General features: G+C 40.4%; 1 protein-coding gene across 1 annotated transcript; it reads left to right on the forward strand.

Annotated features, from left to right (window-relative positions):
* The first annotated feature begins 5,302 nt into the window (after positions 1-5,302).
* On the forward strand, positions 5,303-7,314 carry LOC122652354 (annexin A13-like). Its single transcript, XM_043846067.1, has 5 exons — positions 5,303-5,554; positions 5,660-5,887; positions 6,489-6,707; positions 6,792-6,881; positions 7,085-7,314. Exons 1-5 carry the CDS (start codon positions 5,339-5,341, stop codon positions 7,283-7,285), a joined length of 954 nt encoding a protein of 317 aa, XP_043702002.1. The 5' UTR covers positions 5,303-5,338; the 3' UTR covers positions 7,286-7,314.
* The last annotated feature ends 14,986 nt before the right edge of the window (positions 7,315-22,300 follow it).

A 22,300-nucleotide genomic window follows, 5' to 3' on the forward strand; every position in this document is an offset into this window, starting at 1 on the left:
CTCAACAGATCTGGTATGTTGATCATTGAGGCTCTTGGCAGAGATCCATTTGCTACTGTACAGACCATGTACAACGAAGAGGGTGAATGGGATAACCCTTCTTATTCGTATGAAATGGGTTGACATTGCCAACACCAAAATCCATACAAGGTTACAAGCTGATATGGTGGCTTGGACATCCTCCTGTAATGGCAGATTCTCTTTGAAGATAGCTTGGGAGACAGTTCGAGTGCATGGTGTTCTGTTCCATGGCATAATCTTATATGGTTCCCCACATCCCAGCCGCGATTTTCTTTCATAACTTGGCTTGCTGTGCTTCAGAGACTTACTACGCGGTACAAATTGGGTGATTGGGGAGGTGGAAATGATAAAACATGCTATCTTTGCGAGGAGATGCCAGAGACCACTAATCACTTATTTTTCAGGTGTTCTTTCTCTGCAAGGATATGGAAATCTGTCTTACTACTCAACGGATACTCGAGGGACTCACTAGATTCTTGGAAAGCTGAGATTGACTGGATGGTGCAACATTTCAAGGATAATGCCATGGTCTGTCAGGTTCATAAATTCAGTTTGATATGCACAATGTATCACTTATGGGCTGAAAGGATCAGGAGGGCCTTTCAACAACTCGAAGGCAATCCAAATAGTGTTCTTCATCGAATCATCAGTGAAACAAGGGCAAGATTTAGTGTTATACCCACACCCAAACTACACCCTAATTCTCTGGGCCAAGTTGGACTTTCATTGGTAGATATTGCGACGTTGCCAATGGTCAACACCTATGACCTTGGGTTGTGGCAGTCAATGGGATAACTAGAATAAAATGGTGGAATTTTGATCTAATGGGCGATGTGACTGCGTGAAGGTGAGCATTTTAATCCTTAAATGTCACGTGTACGTGTTCCTTTTGTAACCCTTAAAAGGTGGGCCAAGCCCGGGGTCTATTACCTTGGGTTTACCCTATTTCTATAGGACTGGACCCTGAGCTGAACTCACAGGGGTGAGTCCACAATCGCTGTAAGGTAAATTTTGGGTAAAGTGTTGTGGGACCCACTTGTCCCATGTCTTGGATTTCGTCATGGTGTCTCCGGACATGGTGGGCCCCACCCTCTTTTTTTATATTTTTGTGTTGGGCCTTAAAAGTTGGCCCTACAGACCCAACTTAAACTAAAAAAATGGATTTTGAGACTTAAGGACCAAACAAACAAGCCCTCACTTAACCTAGCTATAAATAGAAGTCATGACCATTAAATGATCATAACTTCAGCAACCTACCTAGAGTCGTGGAAACAAAAGAAGGGAAAGGAAAGAAGAAAGAAGAAAAGGAATGCAAGGAGGGAGATTGGAGGAAGATTTGGGTAGTGGAGCTCAACCTTTGGAGCACCTGGCCACTCAGTTTAGGTGAGTTCTTGAACAACCTCTCTCCCTCTATCTTCTTTATTTCTTTTGGGTTTGGGGAAGAACCGTTGAGGTTGGGGGTTTTGACCTAGGGTTCCACTTGGAACCCAAGGATGTTTATGGTTTAGGTATCTTACCTTATTGGGGGCTTGAAGCTCACCTCCAAGACCTTTCTTTACCTTATATTGGAATCTATTTCTTAGATCTAGGGTTCTTGATGGAGAAACCATAGATTTGGATCATTTGAAATGATTTACTCTTTGAACCCAATAACCCCTTGATTGGGTTAGGGTATTATGACCCTAGGTAGTTTAAAGACCCTTTCCCCAAGTCCTGGTGGCTTAAAACCCAAGTGAAATCGAGTTGGGGAGCTCAAACCTTAGAAATTTCAGATTCAGCAAAGAGGTGGACCCAGGAGTGGAACCTGCCCAGAGTCCACCCCGTGAGTCCACATGCTTGCTGGTTCATGCTGGACCCAGGAGTGGACCCAGACTAGAGTCCACCCAAGAGTCCGGTCCTAGTTTTTAGAGCTTTTTACCCCGGTTAGACCCAGGCATTGTGCCTCCACTCAAGAGTCCACCTGGACTCTATTATCCTTCCTTAAAGCTTAACCTTTGGAGATACTTTGGGACCCTCCTACCTTACCTAACGTGTTTTGTCACGCTTCTTTAGGTAATATTACTCTTACGGTGAGGTTTATCTTACGTTGATCGATGACGAACCCTAATAAACGGACCGCGAACTAATAGGTGAGTGGGTGTGGATTTGATTTAATTGGGAATGTTTTGCATTATGTTATGCTTGTATGCCATTTCTCATGCATACTCATTCTTGCATTATTATAACCATGTTTGTGGAAATTACGAATGTATGCGTTGTGAATGTGGCTTGTTAATGTCTTCATCATGTTTATAATTGGTCTGTCATGCGCCGTGTCGTGCTAGTACCTAGGTGATAGATGGTATGGGACGTTGATGCACCCGAAATATCTCTCGATACGATAGTATCATATTGCATCATACGGTTAGTGCTATTATATGGTTTATCATGCGCCGTGTCGTGCTAGTACCCGGGTACTAGATGGTATGGGAAGTCAATGTGCCCAGAATACCTCTCGATACGATAGCTTCATGTAGTATTACTGCGGTTAGGATTTTCGATCCCCTTGCTACGACCCTTACCAATAGGGGTTTAGGTGTTGGGTAATCGAGGCTCCCTGTGTGCCTGAGGAGTGATTCGAGGCCAGGTCAGGGATGACCATTGGTTATCGGGGTTTGCCTTCGGGTGGCGAGTGGCTTCTACCGACGCGAGCCCCATTGTAACAATTGAGGTCACATTTTGGTGATAAGATAAGTGATCCGCAATGTTACCCCAGTTGTTGCAGTAGCAAGAACCTAGTGACTTAGATATGTTTGCTAGGTGGCTAATATTATTAATTAATTCATGCATCATGGACTATGTGTTATTGTTTGTATGTTCCCCATCCCCTCACTGGTCTCAGTGGAGCTTACCTCTCTTTGCGCAACCTTTTTAGATGCGTTGCAGGTGATGTTTTGGTGGAAATCTCTGTGGCTCTTTCTCTTGGATATGTTTTGCTCAGTGTTGCTGACGTGCAGTCGGTGACTTCGATCTATGATATTGATGACTGTGTCAATGAGGCACTTGGATCGAGACACTTATTTATTTTGTTCCTTTTAAGTTTCCTCATTTGTATGGTATAAACTCTTTAATATTACTACTGCTCTTAGTTTTAGTTAATCTCTTGAGAAAGGATGTAATATATTAATTGTCTATCACTTAGACTTTTGCACTCTTTTATTATTGTAAACGCTTCTGCACTTTTTTATCTACATTTACTTTTATTGTAAATGTATTTCTTCCCGCACTCTGATGTACATATGAGTTGTATTGAGTTGATTGTGATTCGAGCCACTGCATCGAGATCCTGGTGGTAGTTTAGGATGTTGGTAAGCATCCTAGTCATACCAAAAACCCTAGGGTGGGGGTTGGGGTGTGACATTTAGTGGCCTCACTACACATATCCCTGATTCCAGATTCAACCGTGATTTTCTCCAAAGGTGGGAAATCAGGATCCCTTTCTCACACCCAAAATCTTCTATCCATTCCTGGTCTCCCCCTTCAACCGGTTGGATGACAATCAATTGTGATGGCTCATTGAAAGCGAACTAGGTGGCTATGGGGTTATAGCACGAGATCACACTGGACAACCATTGTTCGCACTAGCTGGTGATGTTGATGATAACAACATCATGCGTCTTCAGCGGCTAGCTATCAAAAGAGACCTTCAGACTGCACTTGCTCTATAGCTCACCATGGTGGACAAGTAGTCAGACACTTTGATTGCAATCCAATTGATCAAAGGCCGTTGTCAAGGCCCATGGCACATGCTGCACCTCCTTGGAGACATTTTGGATTTATCTCAGGGCTTCAACAGATACACTTTTCAGCACCATGTTCGGGAGATTAATAGATGTGCTAACTTTTTGGCTGGGTTTATACAAACCCACCAAGAGATCAATCTATGTATAGATAACCTCCTTGAGGCTCTTACTGGCCTCTTACAGGAAGATGTATCTGGAAGGAAATACACTAGATTGTAAATTCTATCTTCCTCAAATTAATATATATATATATATAAAGCTCACTTCTCCAAATAAAATAAAATTATGCAGCCGAATTCATTCCCTTAATTTTTTGTCTAAATAAGGCAATTGATTTAGGGAATCTTTAGATCGAGATTGGTTCTTAAGCATTTGTCGTTGCAGTTCATGTGAAAGTGATTTCGTGGTGTGTTATGCAAGATGGGATTTATCTTCAGCCATAATTTATGTCGATTGAATGGAAATATCGCATTCTTATTAAGAGGCAGGTCCTATGGCTGACTTCATAGCTAAAGAGGCTGCCAATAAAGGATCTTCCTCATCTCTGATTGACTTCCATAGTATATGAAGGAGGAATTTTTTATCGATGCTCAATGTAGACCTAGATTTGTTTCTCTAGGTAGTTTGTAGTTTCCTCTTGTTGTTGGGTGCTCCCCTGCAGATAGCATTGCCGAAGATGGGGGTCTCTCCCTTTAGATTACAGTTTTTTTGTTTGCCTGGGTTTTCCCAATCTATTCTCACGTATTATTTTAGGGAAAAAGAACTCTGTCTGGGAGTGTGGCCTACACCAGCGATCCCATGACTCTATCTCTCTCCTCCCCATTTGAAAAGACACCTCTACCTCCTTGTTTTGAGGAGGAGAGAGATAGACACATGGAAGTGCTGGCGTAGGCCACACTCCTGGTCAGAAAACTACTTCCCATTATTTTATTTTATTATTTTCTTTATATAAGAGAATACTTTAGCAAAAAGAAAATCAATACTATATTAGGATAGAGAGAGGCCTAGAACTCCCTTCAAGGAGTGCAATTAGGTTTGGACTCTAATTCCCTTAAGTGGCTATTGAATGGGTATCACTTAATGGGTCCCTAACATTTAATTGGTCATGTGGGACACACATTTGGGATAAAAATCCCTACAATTACTTCAGGGCAAGGTTGTGGAAGTGGTGGAGTGGCCTAACCTAATAAACGATTGATTATCAACTGATGCACAAAAAAGCTAAGTAAAAGAAGCTCATATTCAGTCTCACTGTCTACTAGGAACCCACAAAGTTTGTTTCATAAACAAAACCACAGAACTCACTTTTCTACAATAAAACAGATTGGTACAGATCATGCAACACCTACTAGTCATGAGAAGATCCTTTTATGCGATGGATCCCAATCAAAAGTAGTACCAAATAAAGTAAAAGTAAAACCAAAACCCCATTTCCTTATCCTCTAAGGCATACCTTTACGTATAAATATATATATGGAACTACATGCATCTTAAGCACCAACCTTAAACTCTTAAAACTTAAAAAGACTTCTCACATGGCAACCAATCCAAGTTCTTCAAGCCAAGGCTTCCAGAGAGACTGTCGTGAGATTCACGATTCAAAGGGACAACTAAATTATTTGGTACGTACCTTGGCTTGCCGAACGCAGCTTGAAAGACAACAACTGAGAGAAACTTACATGGCCATGTATGGTGAAGACCTATTATATCGTCTCCAGAAGATGACTCAAGTGACCAACCAAAATAATGAGGTCAGCTTTCATTACTCACAATTATTATTCATTCACTTATGCTGCTGTTTAATTTGTATAATTTAATTTGTTTATCGCTGCTGTCTTCAATTTTTTCCTTTAAAGATATATGAACTCTTGTCCCTGTGGATGCTTGAGCAATGTGAGCGTGATACTATTGTGGCCAATGATGCAATTGAGCTTAGAGAAACCAATTACAAGGTACTCATTGAAATATATGTGGGTCGGAAATCAAGTCATATTCACCTTGTCAAACAAGCTTATCAAGCTAAGTTTAAGAGGCAGTTGGAACAAGATATCATCAGCTCTGAGCCCCCTAACTCTTATCAGAAGGTGAGTTTGATATCTTTATCAGGTTTGGTTACTTAGGGATGTCAATCGGTTGGTTTGGGTCGGTTTCGGTGTTGGAACTTGAAATGGTGAATCTAAAACCAAACCAGTAAGGGAAATTCTGTTTTGGCTTGGTTCCAGTTTCGTTTCGGTTTGCTATCAGTCCGGTTTTTATTTTGGTCCTATTTGGCTTCGATTAGTATACATTATTTAAAAAAACATGGGAAAATCTGATTTTTTTAATTGATTTCGGACTATTATCAATTTATTATCGGGGTAGAATGGTTTGATTTTGGTTTCGGTGTCGGGTCCTTTCAATTCCCGATGTGATTCGATTTAATTTCAGGGTCGTAAATACCCCAATTCAAAGCCGGCCCAACAAGGCTCCAGGCCATTTTGGTTTTGTCTGGATTGATTTAGGCCGGGGCCGGTTTTAATTTTGACAATTGTAGTATTACTGAATCATTGGAAATAACCTCTTTGTGAAAGCAAGGGTAAGGCTGCATACATAATGATCCTCTCAAACCCCGTAGAGGTAGGAACCTCATGCACTGAGTACACCCTTTTATTGTCCTATTACTGAATCAATGACTTGGTATGGCAGATTCTGATTGCATTGTCTACATCGCATAAGTCACATCACGCAGATGTTAGTCAGCATGTGGCCAAGTGTGATGCCAGAAGGTTCTATGAAACAGGGGAGGGAAGGATAGGAGCCATGGAAGAATCTGTTGTGTTAGAGATACTCAGCAAGAGGAGCATTCCACAGCTCAGGCTAACATTCTCATGTTATAAGCACATTTATGGACATAGTTATACAAAGGTAACTGTATTCCAGGAATTTTTAATTTGCCGGCCATTATATAATTACCAAAAGATTTTTAATCTTTTATCTTCTCTTTGTTAGTCACTCAAGAAGGAGATCTCGGGAGAATTTGAGGACGCACTAAGAGTTGTTGTAGAGTGCATGTGCTGCCCACCTCCATACTATGCGAAGGTAACTTATGGTTCATTTAGGCAGTGTTTGGTATGCATTTTAAGTCAATTTCGTATTCTCGGATGACAAAAATAGTTGTTTTTTTTTTTATTAACTAAGAATACGAAATCGACTTAGAATGCATACCAAACACAACCTTAGATACATCTGTGTCAAAACTATTTCAGGATTCATGAACAAACTTTTTGTATATTGTGTTACAGACTTTATTTGCAAGCATCAATGGTTCCAAGACAGATAAGAGCACTTTGGCACATGTTATCGTGAGCAGAGCTGAAATAGACATGGATGAAATTAAAGTGATCTTCAAGAAAAAGTATGGCATAGAGCTGAAGGATGCCATCAGTGAGAATGTCCCAAGTGGGAATTACAGAGACTTCCTTGTGGCCTTAGTTACTAGATGAGTTCTGAATTTCTTGTATAATAGAGTGAAATCACACTTCTGTAATGTATTGACATCTTTGTTTAATTGCCCGTTGTCTTATTCTCAAAAGTTATTTAAGTTTGAATTATGAAAGAGTTTTCAAAAATAATTTGAAAATGACATATCATTATATCATTATGTTATCATCAAAATGTGTAATTTACCCTAAAAAAAAAACCAAAAGGTGTCAATGTCATGCATGTATTACAAGTACACATGTGAAATGACACTATAACAAATTGGGTCACACTAAAAGCCAAAAAACCATGGTTACAAATTATTTTTGATCTTGAGGGGTCTCAATCAGAAAATCCCTTCAAAAAAAATCTTTTGATTGCTATTTTTGATGAAAATTTGACAGTGATTCTTGGATGTCTTTTAGGTTCCATGGCCTAATAAATCCAATATTTCTGAGATATTTTTATGGTGGAAGTCGAAAGCAATACCAGTTCCTCTACAACCACTATGGGTAGTGGTTTTCATTTTCATCCCTATGCATCCATGGTAGGAACGAAATGCCAGAAGGGTCGAAGACAAAGGAAGGCTGTCTCGCTATGTCAGTGATTTGATTATACAATATCTCAGAGAATTTTCTAAATCAAAGTCTTGCAAAATAATCTTCTTCTATCAAAGAAGTTGGGGAAAATTTCTCGCAATCCTCCTCCTAAAAATATATTGGAAGTAAAATGGATTCAACTAGAAGTGGGATATGTTAAACTAAACATTGATGGATGTTCTATGGAAATCCAGGTCCTTTAAGTGCAGTTGGTATTTTAAAAAATTCAAGAGAGTCTATGGGGAGCTTTGCTTCTTATTTGGGAATTAAGTCGAATTTCTCTCTAAATTTTCAGCTTTCTTCTTAGGGCTGGATTTGGCGTAGAACACGGATGTTACCCATCTTTGGATTGAAAGTGACTCAAGTCATACAGCAGTGCTGAGTGTGTCTAATTACACTATCCGGTAGAAGTTTCATCAGAAATGGGCTTATTTCAAACCATTTCTTGATTTGATTTCATGTAAGATCTCCCATTACTATAAGGAGGTTAATTTATTGGCAAATGCTCTAGTTGAAAAAGTTGCTCAACAACAATCTTCATTCTATTAGGATCATAGTCCTAATTATTTTCATAATGATATAAATTGGGACTATATGGAGAGGTCGTGGTATCGTTTTGAAGCTTAAGCCCTTATAGTTTGGGCAATTAGGGAAGCTACATAATATTTTGTGTTGTCTGAAGGATACTGCTAATGGAAATATTGTAGATACTGCATTCGGACACCTTGCAAGATCGTCCCAGTGATGATGAACCCGGACCAGCTTGCATCCATGGTGACTGAATGACAGAACTTACCACTGTAACCCTACTCTACTTTTTTGCATTCAGATTGCCCCAAATAGATCCAAGTCACTTAGGATAGCCTTATTTAACCATTTTAAGCCCCTACGTGAAGTTTCACCCAAATCCAACATCATTTGGTACTTACACCTTGCAGCCATTTGTGTCGTGTGTGCCAGCTTCCTGCAACTAAGCCCCTAGGCCTACACACCTTTGCCTATAGGGCTCTTATGGTCCTTTTATCAAACACATGAGGGGCTATAAATAGACTGTCATTTAAAGGCCTTAGAAGAAGAGTTTCGCAGAGAAAAGAATTGTTCCGTGAAGCCCTCACTGCCCTATTTCAAATGCAATCTACCACACCCCCCTTCCTATATTTTTATAAATTCTCCGAACAACCTTGGTTCACCCATTTTGTCAATTGGAGCAACCACACTTGGAGCGACTTTTGGTGGATTCGGACAACAAATCACGGCTACCCAAGGGTCCCTACACTGAGCTAGGACACTCCCACACTTCAAGGGTAATTCCTCCTAATATTTTGTATATTTTTTTATTTATTTTGATTTTTTTTAGTGAAAACATTTTGTTTTGAGTAAAATAATTCTTAAAAGTAGTTGTTGGTTATAAAAAAGTTGCTCAAAATGTCCACTAAATTTCTTGGGGTCCAAAAGCTTTTATTTTACATAGATTTGCCTTTGTGAACATTTTGGAAGTTTGTAAAATCTAAATCTATGGAGACTGTTTTGAGTTCAACTTTTGTACTAGGTTTAAAGAGCATGTTTTGAAATACCTATGTTTTGATATGAGCCAATTCGGCCTCTAATCCTAGGTATTGTATTTTTTCTCTTTTATACTCTTGTGTTGGTATTTCAGAAAATAATCCAAAAAGACATACGGAATGCTCCTTTCAATGTGTTTGATTTTATAGGCTCAATAGCCACTGTTACTCATGCATGTACCATGTTGTGCATGGTCCCCATCCCCTAGGACATAGATGTCATTTCTATGTTTGATGCAAAAAATGAGGAAAAAATGAAATAAAAAAATATACATGTTGTTCCTATGGTTTGTAGTCATATAGCATAGCATAAATCATTCTTTAGAATGCATTTATACACCTGAATCATGTTTTATCATTTTAAATATATTTATTTAATATATTTCATGTTTTCCATAAATAGGGTAAAAAATATCAGAAAATTACCATGACATATGCATAATGAATTTTGGCCATTCAAATGTGTGCACAAGATATACCAGCATTTAGGTTAGTCATGCATAATTTTTTGCATTTAAAAAAGCTTTTGTTAATTTCTAAAAATGCATTTCCATTTTCGCCCTTTATGCACATTTTCATTAGAAAAATACAAAAAATTGTTTTTTAAGATTTTATTAGTCTAAGAAAATTAGTATATTTTCCCTGAGATGTTCCTCATGACTTAGGACCATCCCCTTCATTGGGTAAGGTCAACTTGCATGTCGGCAGTTAAAATGATGACCAGGATCCTCTGTTGTACCGGCGGGGCGGCGGTGCACATCCGACGGCACAGCAGAGGTCAGGTGGCACACATGGCACACATGGCCTCTGCTGTGCCATCGGATGTGTACCGCCGCCCCGCCGGTACTACAGAGGATTTTCTTAAAATGACAGAATTGAAAGGTGGAATAAATCGGCCTAGAGAGTTGTAGGGCGTCGAGTTATCTTTCCAACACAAATGGAATTGTGTCGATTCCGTATGAGGGAGTTACTGCGATATGCATACTAGTGCTCTGAAATTGAACAAACCTGAGTAGTTTAGACCAAGGGGTCAAAGTGTCATGCATGCCACGCACAGGACAATCCAACCATGGATACAAGACATAGGTCTTGCATGGGCAGCAACGAGCCATAGCCAATGCCACAACAGGGCCACACAACATGCCACAGGCTGAGCAGCAACAACACGTACTATGCAACAACAGCCACTGGTCGTGTGCGCAACATAGGGGTCACGGGCCAAGGGGTGCAGGGGTTGATGGACACATACGAGATGTTCAATCAAATGCCCCTAAGAAACCCAAAAAACTACCTCTCGGTGATCATTTATTTCTCACGATTATAAATAGTTACCAAAATGGTTATTCTCTCTCTTTAAACTCGTAAATACGAAAAAGATTTTTGTTCTGGAGCCTTTGAGTGGTCGGATGTACGAAGACACATGCATGTACTGAAGCGGCGATTGACTTGGTCAACGAAGATTGGGTGGCCCTAGAGAGGCATCTGGATTCACATTGGACAAGTGGAGATGAGGCGCACTTAAGCACGAATGAGCTAATGGAATTGATTTCATCGGGAGCTTGGGGATTAGTCACGTACTTAGTCCACAGTATGACACTCAACACCAGATCATCTGACGATCGAGTATTTCACATTCGAGCTTGGGGATTACTCGCGTACTTAGTCCACATTCCTTTTTCGTGAATTGTATGAGCCCTGAAGATCTATCAGCCGTAGTCTGCTCTTAGCCCATAGTACGTCCACCTGTTCTTTCAAAGACGTCGAACGTTTAGATTAGACAGCTCTTATTTGAGCCAAAGATTGAAGAAGTCACTTTGATTGAGTGTTTGACAATGTATGGCACTCCACTGCATAGATTCCTTTTTTACAAGCTCATAGACCTTGCGCTTTACTTGAGGCGATAAGGCATATCGTGCGGGTGATATTGCACACGCGTTTTGGAAGCTGATCCTATGGTCCATATGCAAGCCGTCTACCAGTGACACTACGAAATGTCACTAGATTCTGTTTCAAGGATATCAAGCCTTCGACCTTTTACTGATCCAACGGCTGAACTTCAATCTGGCATTGTGAGCTCATTTTACTTCCAAATGAAGTTTATTTTTGGCAAGCTTCTCCATTTGAGCCCAAGATTGTGAATACACCAAGTTTGAGAGAATAATGTGAGAAAAAGCCCTAGAAATGAAGGAAAAGTAGAGTAAGAAGCTAGGGAAGATCGATGGTGTATTAATCCTTTTCAACTACCATTCTTCAGTGCCTTAAGTTCTATTGAAGGCCATAGAAGGGTTGCTAATTAAGTGTTTACAAAGTCAAAAAGAGGGTTTTACAAGGAAGAGAAGAGGGAGAAGAGTAAAGGGTCCTACTAGAAAGGATTGACTTAAATATTCAAGTTTCTTTATCAAGAGGACTAGTTGAAGATTCCAGTGAACAACACTGGGGAAGGATTTTTATCCGTTGCTGTGCACTATAGCGCTGCTGTGCCATCGTGCGGCGTAGCAGCGGACATGTGTGCACAGCGAGCCCCACTGTGCACACATAGCCGTTGCTGCACCCCACGATGTGCACAGCAGTGCCTCCAGTACTCCCACTGGGGAACAACATCAATATTTCTTCATTAAAGATTAACTGGGTGAAGGTAATCTACGTTTCCATATCCCCAATTTGTATCTAGGTTGTAATTTGTTGAATGCCTGGCATGTGTTTGTAGTTGGTAGGATTTGAATTTTATTTCAATAATTGTATGACCTATCAAATTGGGGTTTAATAGGATTGGGGTTATAACCCTAGTCTATGTTGTAGCATAGACAGAGATAGGGGTTAATTGGTGCTCATGGACTATTCTAACAGTCAAAATGGTGATCAATGAGTATTGAGTAATAAACGAAGCACAAGTAGGGTATTGCTCCATAGATGTAGACAACATTTCTAACCACATATGTTCAATGTTGTGTGATTGTATCAGTGGATTGAAGTGTTGTGTATATTTGTAGGATTGGTGTGCACAATCTAGTAGACCTAGCCACTTTGTGGTAGCGGAGTGGATGTGCACATGACTATGCATGTGTTTGAGATAATACTTCAGTATGGTTCGATCAATCAATATGTGCTTGTTGGCAAGTGTCGGAAATGAGGTGAAGATCAAGGACAAATTTGGGGAGAAAAGTCATAGACACTGATTTACCCATCTCTCTCAATGTTAACCTGGGAATATCACCACTTATGCAAGCTGCGGAATATAAGACATCGTAAACAAGAGCATATATGTGGACCCTATTGATCTCTTTGCCTATTCACAAACGAATGAAAGACGACATGTGTCTGTCTAGCTTCCTTGCGTAGAAATTGGGTATATAGAATTGTCATGGGGTTCCATTATTAGCAAACAGGGACCCTGGCCCGTCCAATGCAGTTCAAATTTGATCCCAAATTTCTAATGGGCAGCTGTAACAAGCCCACAGCCTAGAAACCCAGATTGGCTGGTGTGTAGAGGTAAGTTTTTCCCATTTTTAATTATTAAAGGCATTGATTACAAAGAGGAGTTTCAAAGAGTGGACACTAAACGAAGAATTTTCATCTTTTCTCGCCTAATACGCGACCAACTCTCAGTTATTAAAAGGATGATTTAAACTCAGAAGAAACAGACCTAAGTAGCAAAGCCTAAGAAACTAGTTAGCTAAGGAATAATCTCAAATCAAAGAAACCCCAAATAGTAACTTCTCATTCATTTAATGTTTTATCCCTATAAACCCTTACGCAAAAGCTTTCGTTTTCATAGCTTCCCTCGAGGATTTCAAGGTCCTAGCTAGCTAGGGAAGAAGAGAAGAGAAAAGAAAAGAAAGACCCAAATGGCAGCAAGGCACAAACAACTGCTAGTTCAGTTGGTTGGTGGCATTACAAGTTGGTGCATGCCCCCCAGGAGGTCAAGGGATCGATTCTCCTGGATTGCATATTGTGCCAAAAAAAGGCACCTTTCTCCCCCTCCCCCCTCACCCCTGCCCCCCTAGTTGTAGATTGTGGGCTTGTCTTAGCCTTCCCCTTAGCTTGTAGTTGGCCTATGGGCCCTTGAGTAGGATAGTCCAAAAAAAAAAAAAATGACAGCAAGGCGCCGAGATTATGCTGGCCTTCGTTCATACCTAGACTCTGATCCCTTGTTGGAGTGGATACATGAGGAAGGTTCCGATACTCTTGTCTTCCAACTTCCTCCCGGTATGTCTTCCCATGTTCTTACAAATCATGACTTGATATTTGAATATTGCTGATGGGGTCACATACCTGATCTGAAGATGCCACATTGGATCTGAACCATGCATCCACTGGGGTGAGTTATGTCCACAATTACATAGTCAATAGGGCAGATTCCCGGGTTGGGTCATGGTTCGAAACCCTCCTTTAACCATAAAAACTAAAGAATTGAACCATTATAGTTGTGACCAAGAAAAAGATCCTGAATTGGGAAAACATGGCGATTTCATCTGCTGAGATGTTGGGAGTTATAGAGGTATAATTTTACATCGGTTATATTTAGGATTCTGGATGTGTCTTCATATACTATTGGGTTAGACCCCCAAGTAGTATTTTGTGAATTTGGATCCCGTCCTTGCAAGTAACCATCCCATCCCATCTCACACCATCTGTGAGGGGTGGTAACTTGGATTTTGGATGTGTCTTCATATACTATTGGGTTAGACCCCCAAGTATTATTTTGTGAATTTGGATCCCGTCCTTGCAGGTAACCATCCCATCCCATCTCACACCATCTGTGAGGGGTGGTAACTCAGCAGTGCAGCAGTGCTAGGTGGAGATGTCGACATGTGGCAAGTCAGACATCCAATGGTCCAAGCTCAACATAGTCAATGAGCTCAGACCATTGGATATCCGACTTGCCACGTGTCGACATCTCCACCTAGCACTGCCACACTGTTGAGCTTTAGAAAATTGGAGAGGATAATTTTCAGTGGTCCTCACACCCCATGGACCATGTGAGATGGATTGGGGGTGTGATCCTTTGTTTTTCTTCAAGTTGTCAATCTATTATTAACGGGTAGAGCACATGGGGAATGAGGTTAGACCTCCAAGTGGTATTTCTTTTTCAGATAAAAAAGATTTGATTGCAAAATAAAGTAAAATTTAATAAACAAAATCATACTGCTAAGTCAAAATTGGACAACAAAGGTTTACTCTATATAGATATATATATATATATATATATATATATATATATATATATATATATATATATATATATATTAAAACTTGTGTTTTGTTGACTCTCTGGCAAGGAAGGCAATATCATAGTTTGGCTAATTTCTAATTCAATTCATGGAATGTAGACTTGTGTTCTAGTCCATCCATGTGTATTCCACGTTAATCCCAAAAAAAAACACAATGTAATATTTTTCTTGGATTTTTATCCCCTGTGGTTCGCTGCCCGGTATATTTTTCTCCCATCTTTGTCCCGCAGAAGATAATTTTCCATTTTTCTCTCTCTCTCTCTCTTTTTTTTTTTTTTGGCTTAAGGACCGCATGTTTCTTAATTTTATATTATTCCTTTTGCTATTGAGAAAACTAAACATGGAAATATATAAAATGATCAACCACGTAGTGCTACGACTTATGGGCCCTGCCCTAGTTAAGGAAGCTTCATATATCGTCTTGTTTATGTAGGTTTTAAGAAGGAAGAAGTGAGACTTCACCTTGATTGTTTCAGGAACTTGAAGATATATGGAGAACAAAAGGTCGATGAAAACAGATGGATCCGTTTCTTAAAAAATGTTCTGATTCCGGAGGCCAACTATGACACCAACAGACTTCTTCCAGACTTTGAAAGCGGAGTACTTAAACTCACAATGCCCAAGATAATCACTCTAACCCAACTCCAACCTAAACCAACCCCCCAAGAATCACCCAGTGTTTGCAAACCAAACCTCCAATTACCATCACCAACCTAAAACCCAGCAGCTATAACTCAACCACAAATGAATAATGAGAAAGTTAGTGAACCAACAATAGTAGGTCAGAAAACTCTGGAGACGGAACAGGACATGAACAGAAACAGAAACAAGTTGATGATGGGAATGCTGGAGGCAAAAAGTTTACTGGCGAAGAAAGGGAAAGATATGAATCAGCGGAAGAATGTGCCGATAATAATGGGTCTGCAAGAGTTAAGGATGGCTCAATCGCCGGAGTAGCGGCCTCTGGAATTGAGCTGCGTGGGACTAAAAAAATTATTGTGAACGTCAGCTTGGTGTTGTTGGCACTAGTAATGTATTTGAAATATACTCTAGTAGGGTTCTCTAAAAGAGCCACATGCGACTAATTAAAGTCTTGTATTGTGTTTAAACAAAAGTTATGGACCCCACCCTGTTATATGCATTATTTTTTTTGTATGAGAACAAAAAAAAGAAAAAAAAGAGATTATAAAGGATTATAATTGATTCTTCTCAATTAGGTGAGGTGGAAGATAAAACCAAATATTGGGTTCCCAAGTTTAGGAGGGAATCCAATATTTAGTCAATACGCCCCCTCAAGTAGAAGGTCCTGAGCATCAGAGCTTCAACTTGTCATGGAGAAATTGGAACCGGGCCGTTGCTAGGGCCTTGGTGAGAATGTCGACAAGCTGATCCTTAGTGAAGATGAATTGGACCAGTAACTCACGTTTGGAGACTCAATCCCGGACGAAATGAAAATCAATTTCAACATGCATGCTTGGTCACGAGCGTGAAACACCGGATTGGCGGAGAGATATGTGGCTCCAATATTGTTGCACCACAAGATGGGTGGACCAGATAATGGAGTGCCAAGCTCTGTGAATAAAGATTGAAGCCATATCAGCTTAGCAGCTGCATCTGCCAAGGCCTTGTATTCGGCTTCGGTGGAAGAGCGTGCGACAGTACGCTATTTGCTTGATATCCATGAGATGAGGTTGGTACCAAGAAAGATTGCAAATCCACCGATGGATTTTCTGTCATCACCACAACCAGCCCAATCAGCATCACTAAAGGTTTGTAATCGGAGATCAGAGTGGCGATCTATCAATAGTCCATGGGACTGGGTGCCCTTGAGGTAGCGAAGAATCCGCTTGACCAACATCCAATGATTCTCAGTTGGTGCATGCATATATTGGCAGGCCTTATTCACTGCAAAGGCCACATCTGGTCGGGTCAATGTAACATATTGAAGACACCAACAATAGACCGATAGAGTGTGGGATCGGTCCTAGGAGAGCCAGAGGTAGCTGTAAGGGACATTGAAGTGGCCATTGGTGTCTGTAGAGGCTTGCAGTCTATCATACCAGCCTTAGTCAATAGATCGCCAATATAACGAGATTGGCAAAGAAGGAGACCATGGGCATGGGGGAGAGCCTCAATGCTGAGAAAGAAGTGTAACGGGCCCAAGTCCTTGATTGCAAATTCTGCCGCTAGTTGCTGGAGAAGGGCAGATATATGACTTGGGGAATTCCCGGTGACGACTATGTCATCAACATAAATAAGAACAAATTTGATGTTGATATCCTATCAATAAATGAACAGAGAGGGATCCGTGTGCGAGGCCCTGTATCCAATGCTAAGAAGGAACTGAGAGAGGCGTGTGAACCACGCCCTTGGAGCCTGTTTGAGCCCATATAGAGACTTCAATAATTTACATACATGATTGGGCTTGGCTGGATCAACAAAACCCAGAGGTTGAAACATGTAGACCTCCTCTTGTAGGACGCCATGTAAGAAGGCGTTGTGAACATCTAATTGGTGTATGGACCAACCATTAGAGATAGCTAGAGATAAAATGGTCTGAATGGTTTTGAGCTTGACAATTGGATTGACAGTTTCAGTGTAATCAAGCCCAGGCTGTTGATGATAGCCCTTTACAACAAGACGGGCCTTATATCGCTCGAAAGATCCATCTGGTTTCCTCTTGACTCGATACACCCATTTGCAGCCCACAATATTCTTAGATGGAGGAGGGGGTGGTAAAAGGTCCCAGGTGCCATTTTTAAAAGGGCATTAAATTCCTCCGTCATCGCCGTTCCCCATTCCAAAATCTTGTTCGCCTGAGTGAAACAGGTGGGCTCAATGGTGGAGGGGGTGGTGGTAGATAGGGCGGTGGGAGTGGTGTTGAGGTAAATGTCATGAAGAGACCTGGTGCGCCTCATGGGGGAGGGGAGGTGTTCGGTTGGGGGGAGGGGGATGTGGGCTCGGTTGGGGTGGTGATGGGTATGGGCTTGGTTGGGATGGGGGTAGGTATGGGCTTGGTTGAGGATGGTTATCTTGAGGAGGGGTTGGGGTCGGTTGAGTGAGGAGAAGATGGTTATCTTGAGGAGATGGTGAAGGGGGAGTGGGTAATGATGGTAAGTTGGTGGGAGCAATTGCCCAAGGAGGTGATGGTAGAGGTGTTGGTGAGGGTGTGGGGGAGGAGAACTTTGTGACAAAAGGAAACTCAGATTCATGGAACCGGACATGCCGAGCTATATATATTTTATTGGTAGATCGGTCAAGACAAATATAGCCCGTGTGAGAATTACTGTAACCTAGAAACATACATGGGGTAGACCAGTAGTCCATTTTGTGGTGATTATATGGTCTTAAAAAGGGGAAACATAAGCACCCAAATACGCGAAGAAAAGAGTAATCGGCGCTTTGTGAAATAATATTTGGAAGGGGGAAAGGTTCATGGAAGCCCGAGAGGGCATTTTGTTTATGAGATAAACAGCAGTTTCAAATGCGTTGTGCCAATATTGTTGGGGAACAGAGCTACGGCCAAGGAGAGAGAGGCCAGTCTCAACAATGTGGCGATGTCGCCTCTCAACAGAGCCTTGTTGCTCATGGGTATGGGGGGCCAAAATTCTATGTTGAATGCCAATTTGGGCAAAGGAGGGGGGAGTGTGATACTCACCCCCCTCCCCCCAATCGGTTTAGATGGAAATAATTTTTCGCGAAAACTGGTGTTCACCCTAGTTTGAAAACGGTGAAATATGTCAAAAACTTCAGATTTATGGGTCATTGGGTATAACCATATGTATTTGGAAAAGTCATCCACGAAGATGACAAAGTACTTATGGCCAGAAACAGAGGGAACACGGGCAAGGCCCCAAACATCACTAAAAAGTAATTCAAGCGGAAATAAACTTCTAGAGGGGGAAAGGGATAAATGTAAACGGCAAGATTTTCCTAATTGGCAAGGCTTGCAAAGGGGGGATAGGGATTTATTATTGCAAGGCAAATTATTTTGGCGAATCATACGAAGAAGCAAGTCTTTATGGGGATGGCCGAAACGGCTATGCCACCCATCCAATGTCGTTCCTGCAGCAATATTAGCACTCATTTGAGAGGACGACAGGTAGAAGACATACAATCCATCCTTACTCGGGCCGGACAGAAGAACCTCCTTGGTTGCTCGATCCTTCACAAGAAAGAGGTATGTACAATACACACAATGGATTACAAAAGATTACAAGGGATTATAATTGATTCTTCTCAATTAGATGAGGTGGAAGATAAGACCAAATATTGGGTTCCCAAGTTTAGAAGGGAATCCAATATTTGGTCAATAGATAGAATACATATTGTTTGTCTTGCGCATAGGTCGCAAGGTTAAGGGCTATTGCTAGACATAAGTTATCTTTAAACTTAGTAAATGTAATATCTAGAGATCTATCACTTCTATACATTAGATCTTTAATATAAAGCCAAGGCCATGGATAGTTAGTAGGGGATGGAAGAGCATTAGCAATCATTTGGTTTGAGCACCAAATTTCCATGACCTCCAAAACCTATAAGCGCTGCATGATCTAGACCAGTCTTGATGCTTTACAATTCTAGTTCCCAGACCGTAGAAGACAAAATATTCACTGCAGCAAACAACAAAAACCTTCCATCCATCAAAAAATTGTACGACCAGCCTCCTAGTTTTACTCATGGAGTCTGGATTCCTACACACACTAAAATAGGATATTTAAGCTGAGAAATAGATAACCATGTAACCAAATTGCAACTATTGTCGGGCATCTTAAATACATCATTGGGAGAAGGGGGGAGGTGTTGTAATTATATATCCGCTATCCAGCGTGAGACTTGGTTAATCACCTATAAAGCATTTGGTTTCTCAGAGCCAATGATAAGTTTGTTTCTGGTCGACCAAATGAAATAGCAAGTAATAATAAACACCTCAAAAAACCAGATGGTTGAGGCCTTATCTAACAGTCTTGAAGAAAAAAATTTAAAACAAAAATCGCTCAGGGAATCATAGACCAGAAATTCAGTACGTAAACCCAGAGGTCTAGCCACCCAAATATGTTTGACCCAATCGCATGAAAAGAATAGATGCCAGTAGGATTCAATACAATTTCCACAAAAGGCATAGAAGGGTCGATCTGAAGCCATTTGGAAACAGAAGCCTTGATCGGTATTCCTGCATGTATCACACGCCAAAAGAAATTTTTAAATTTGGGATGAATCTTGAGTTTCCAAAAGAAATTTCACCATAAGGAAAAACAAAGATTAGAGGCAGTAGGAGAGGAAAGAAAATTAGCATCAAGTTTAGTACTAAAGATCCCATTTTTGGCCAAGGTGCACCACCATCTGTCATCAGAATTATTTAAGTTGAAATTAAAAAATCATAGGATGCAAGTTAGCAGGAATTAGGGATCTAACAGAGTTAGGAGTAAGACCTTCCTCCAAATCAATTTGGGCCATGGTGGTCCTTTTGTCCTTGATAGAAAGACTGGAGGTGGTGTAATTAGCTAGGCTAAAAGGAAGAGATGGATTCCACCTATCAGTCCAAAAGAAGGTATCTTCCCCATTCCCTAATTTCCTAATAACCATATTTTTCAAGAATGGGGGTTATGTGTGCAATACTGTTCCAGATTTGTGAACCTCTTTTAGATCGTGTGGCAGGGTCGAAGAATGATGTCTTTGGAAAGTATTTGGCCTTAAGAATTTTGGCCCAAATAGAGTTATGTTCGGTAATTACCCTCCATCCTAGTTTTAATAAGAGTGCCCTATTGTGGATTTCACCATTTCGAAAACCAAGGCCACCCTGAGATTTTGGATGACACATTTTTTCCCATCCAATGAGAGTAGAATTCCTATTATTGTCCTTGTTCCCAAGCCAGAACTTGAGACAAATTGAATCAATATTCCTGCAATTTGACCAGGTAACAAGAAACAATTCATAAGATAGGCTGGGGTAGAAGCTAATACCGATTGGATTAATACCCTACGACCTGCATAGGATAATAAATTTGATTTCCAGGCAGTAAGCTTCTTTTGCATTCTAGCCACAATTCCACCAAATTCCTTTACTTTTGACCTACAAGGAAAAAGGTTAGTCCCTAGATATATAGAATTTTTTGCCATTTCTTTAATCCCAATTAGATCAGAGAGGGACTTCTTGATTGAAGAAGGCACATTTCTGCTAAAATGGAGATCACTTTTGGAAAGATTCATTTCTTGTCCCGATAGATCTGAGAAGAGATCAAGAATTGCTTTTATAGTTAGCAGATCTTTGGAAGATGCCCGACAAAAAATGAAAATGTCATCAGCGAATAAAAGATGAGTAATTTTTGGGGCACTACGAGAAATCTTGATGCCATGAAAAAGATTCAAATCTCAATAAGCTGAGATTAATCGAGATAAAGCTTCCATGGCAACAATAAAGAGATAAGGGCTGAGAGGGCAGCCTTGTCGAAGGCCTCTAGAGGCTTGAAAGAAATCAAAAGGATTGCCGTCTAACTTAATTGAAAAAGAAGAGGTGAAGATTAGGGCATTAATAAGACTTTTCCAATGATTGCTAGAACCCAAGAAGTCAAAAAGAGAGGTAATGAGACCCCATTCAAGTTTATCATATGCCTTAGACATATCAATTTTTATTGCCACGTAACCCATTTTGCTTCTGATATGTTTAAAAAAATGGAAAATCTCATGGGCTAAAATAATATTATCAAAAATTTGACTCCCGGGCAAGAAAGCAGCCTGAAAAGGGGAAATAATTGAAGACAAGATGGGCTTGAGTCTATTTGCAATTAATTTTGAAAGAATTTTGTAGGTAACATTACACAAACTAATCTGTCTGAAATCACCTGCCTTGGTTGCAGTAGAAGATTTTGGTATTAAACAGATAAGGGTATGATTGGTTCCTGAGGGGATGGTAGCATTGAGAAAAAAAATTGGAAACAAAAGAAAATAAATCTAATTGCACCAGGTCCCAATATTTTTGGAAAAAATCTGCTTGGAAACCGTCAGGACCTGGAGCCTCAAAAGGACCAAAAGAAAACAACACTTTTTTAATTTCCTGAAGGGAGGGCACAAAAATAATATGGTAGCAATCAATCTTGCTCTAGCAGAACTTTATGAAAAACACATTCAATGAAACTAGAATCCAGAGGCTCCGAAGTGGTAAATATAGATTTGAGATGATCAACAAATAAATGAGCCATAAACTTAGGATCCTCAACCTCATTACCGTGCTCATCAAGCAGAAATTCAATTCTTCTAGATCGCAAATTGGTTTTGGAAACAGAGTGATAAAATTTTGTGTTTCTATCCCCATCCCTAAAATAAACCTGTCTAGACTTTTCTAACCAAAACATTTCTTCAGCTTGGAAAATCCACTACAATTGATTAGCAATACGATGAAGAAGTTGTCTATTAGGGGAGGGGCTACCAGAAATTTGTAAGAAAGAATCTGCTAGGGAAAATTTAAGATGAGAAACATGCCCAAACACTTCCCTGTTCCAGATTCAAAGGGCATTGGATAAGTTGGAGAGTTTGCAGTTAATGGGATCACAGGAGTTAGCCTGCCAGATGGAGGTACAAAAATTTGGGAAGGCTGGGTGGTGGGTCCAAGCATCTTGGAAATGAAACAATATTTTGTTAGATAGACA

The sequence above is a fragment of the Telopea speciosissima genome, chromosome 2, assembly GCF_018873765.1.
Source record: "Telopea speciosissima isolate NSW1024214 ecotype Mountain lineage chromosome 2, Tspe_v1, whole genome shotgun sequence".
Classification (NCBI taxonomy): Eukaryota; Viridiplantae; Streptophyta; class Magnoliopsida; order Proteales; family Proteaceae; genus Telopea; species Telopea speciosissima.

Bases quoted from the DNA above. Each gene is read 5' to 3' on its own strand.
- LOC122652354 (XM_043846067.1), top strand. From the start codon at position 5,339: ATGGCAACCAATCCAAGTTCTTCAAGCCAAGGCTTCCAGAGAGACTGT. The intron at 5,555-5,659 runs GTCAGCTTTCAT...TTTCCTTTAAAG, and splicing joins TGACCAACCAAAATAATGAG to ATATATGAACTCTTGTCCCT. The intron at 6,882-7,084 runs GTAACTTATGGT...ATTGTGTTACAG, and splicing joins CACCTCCATACTATGCGAAG to ACTTTATTTGCAAGCATCAA.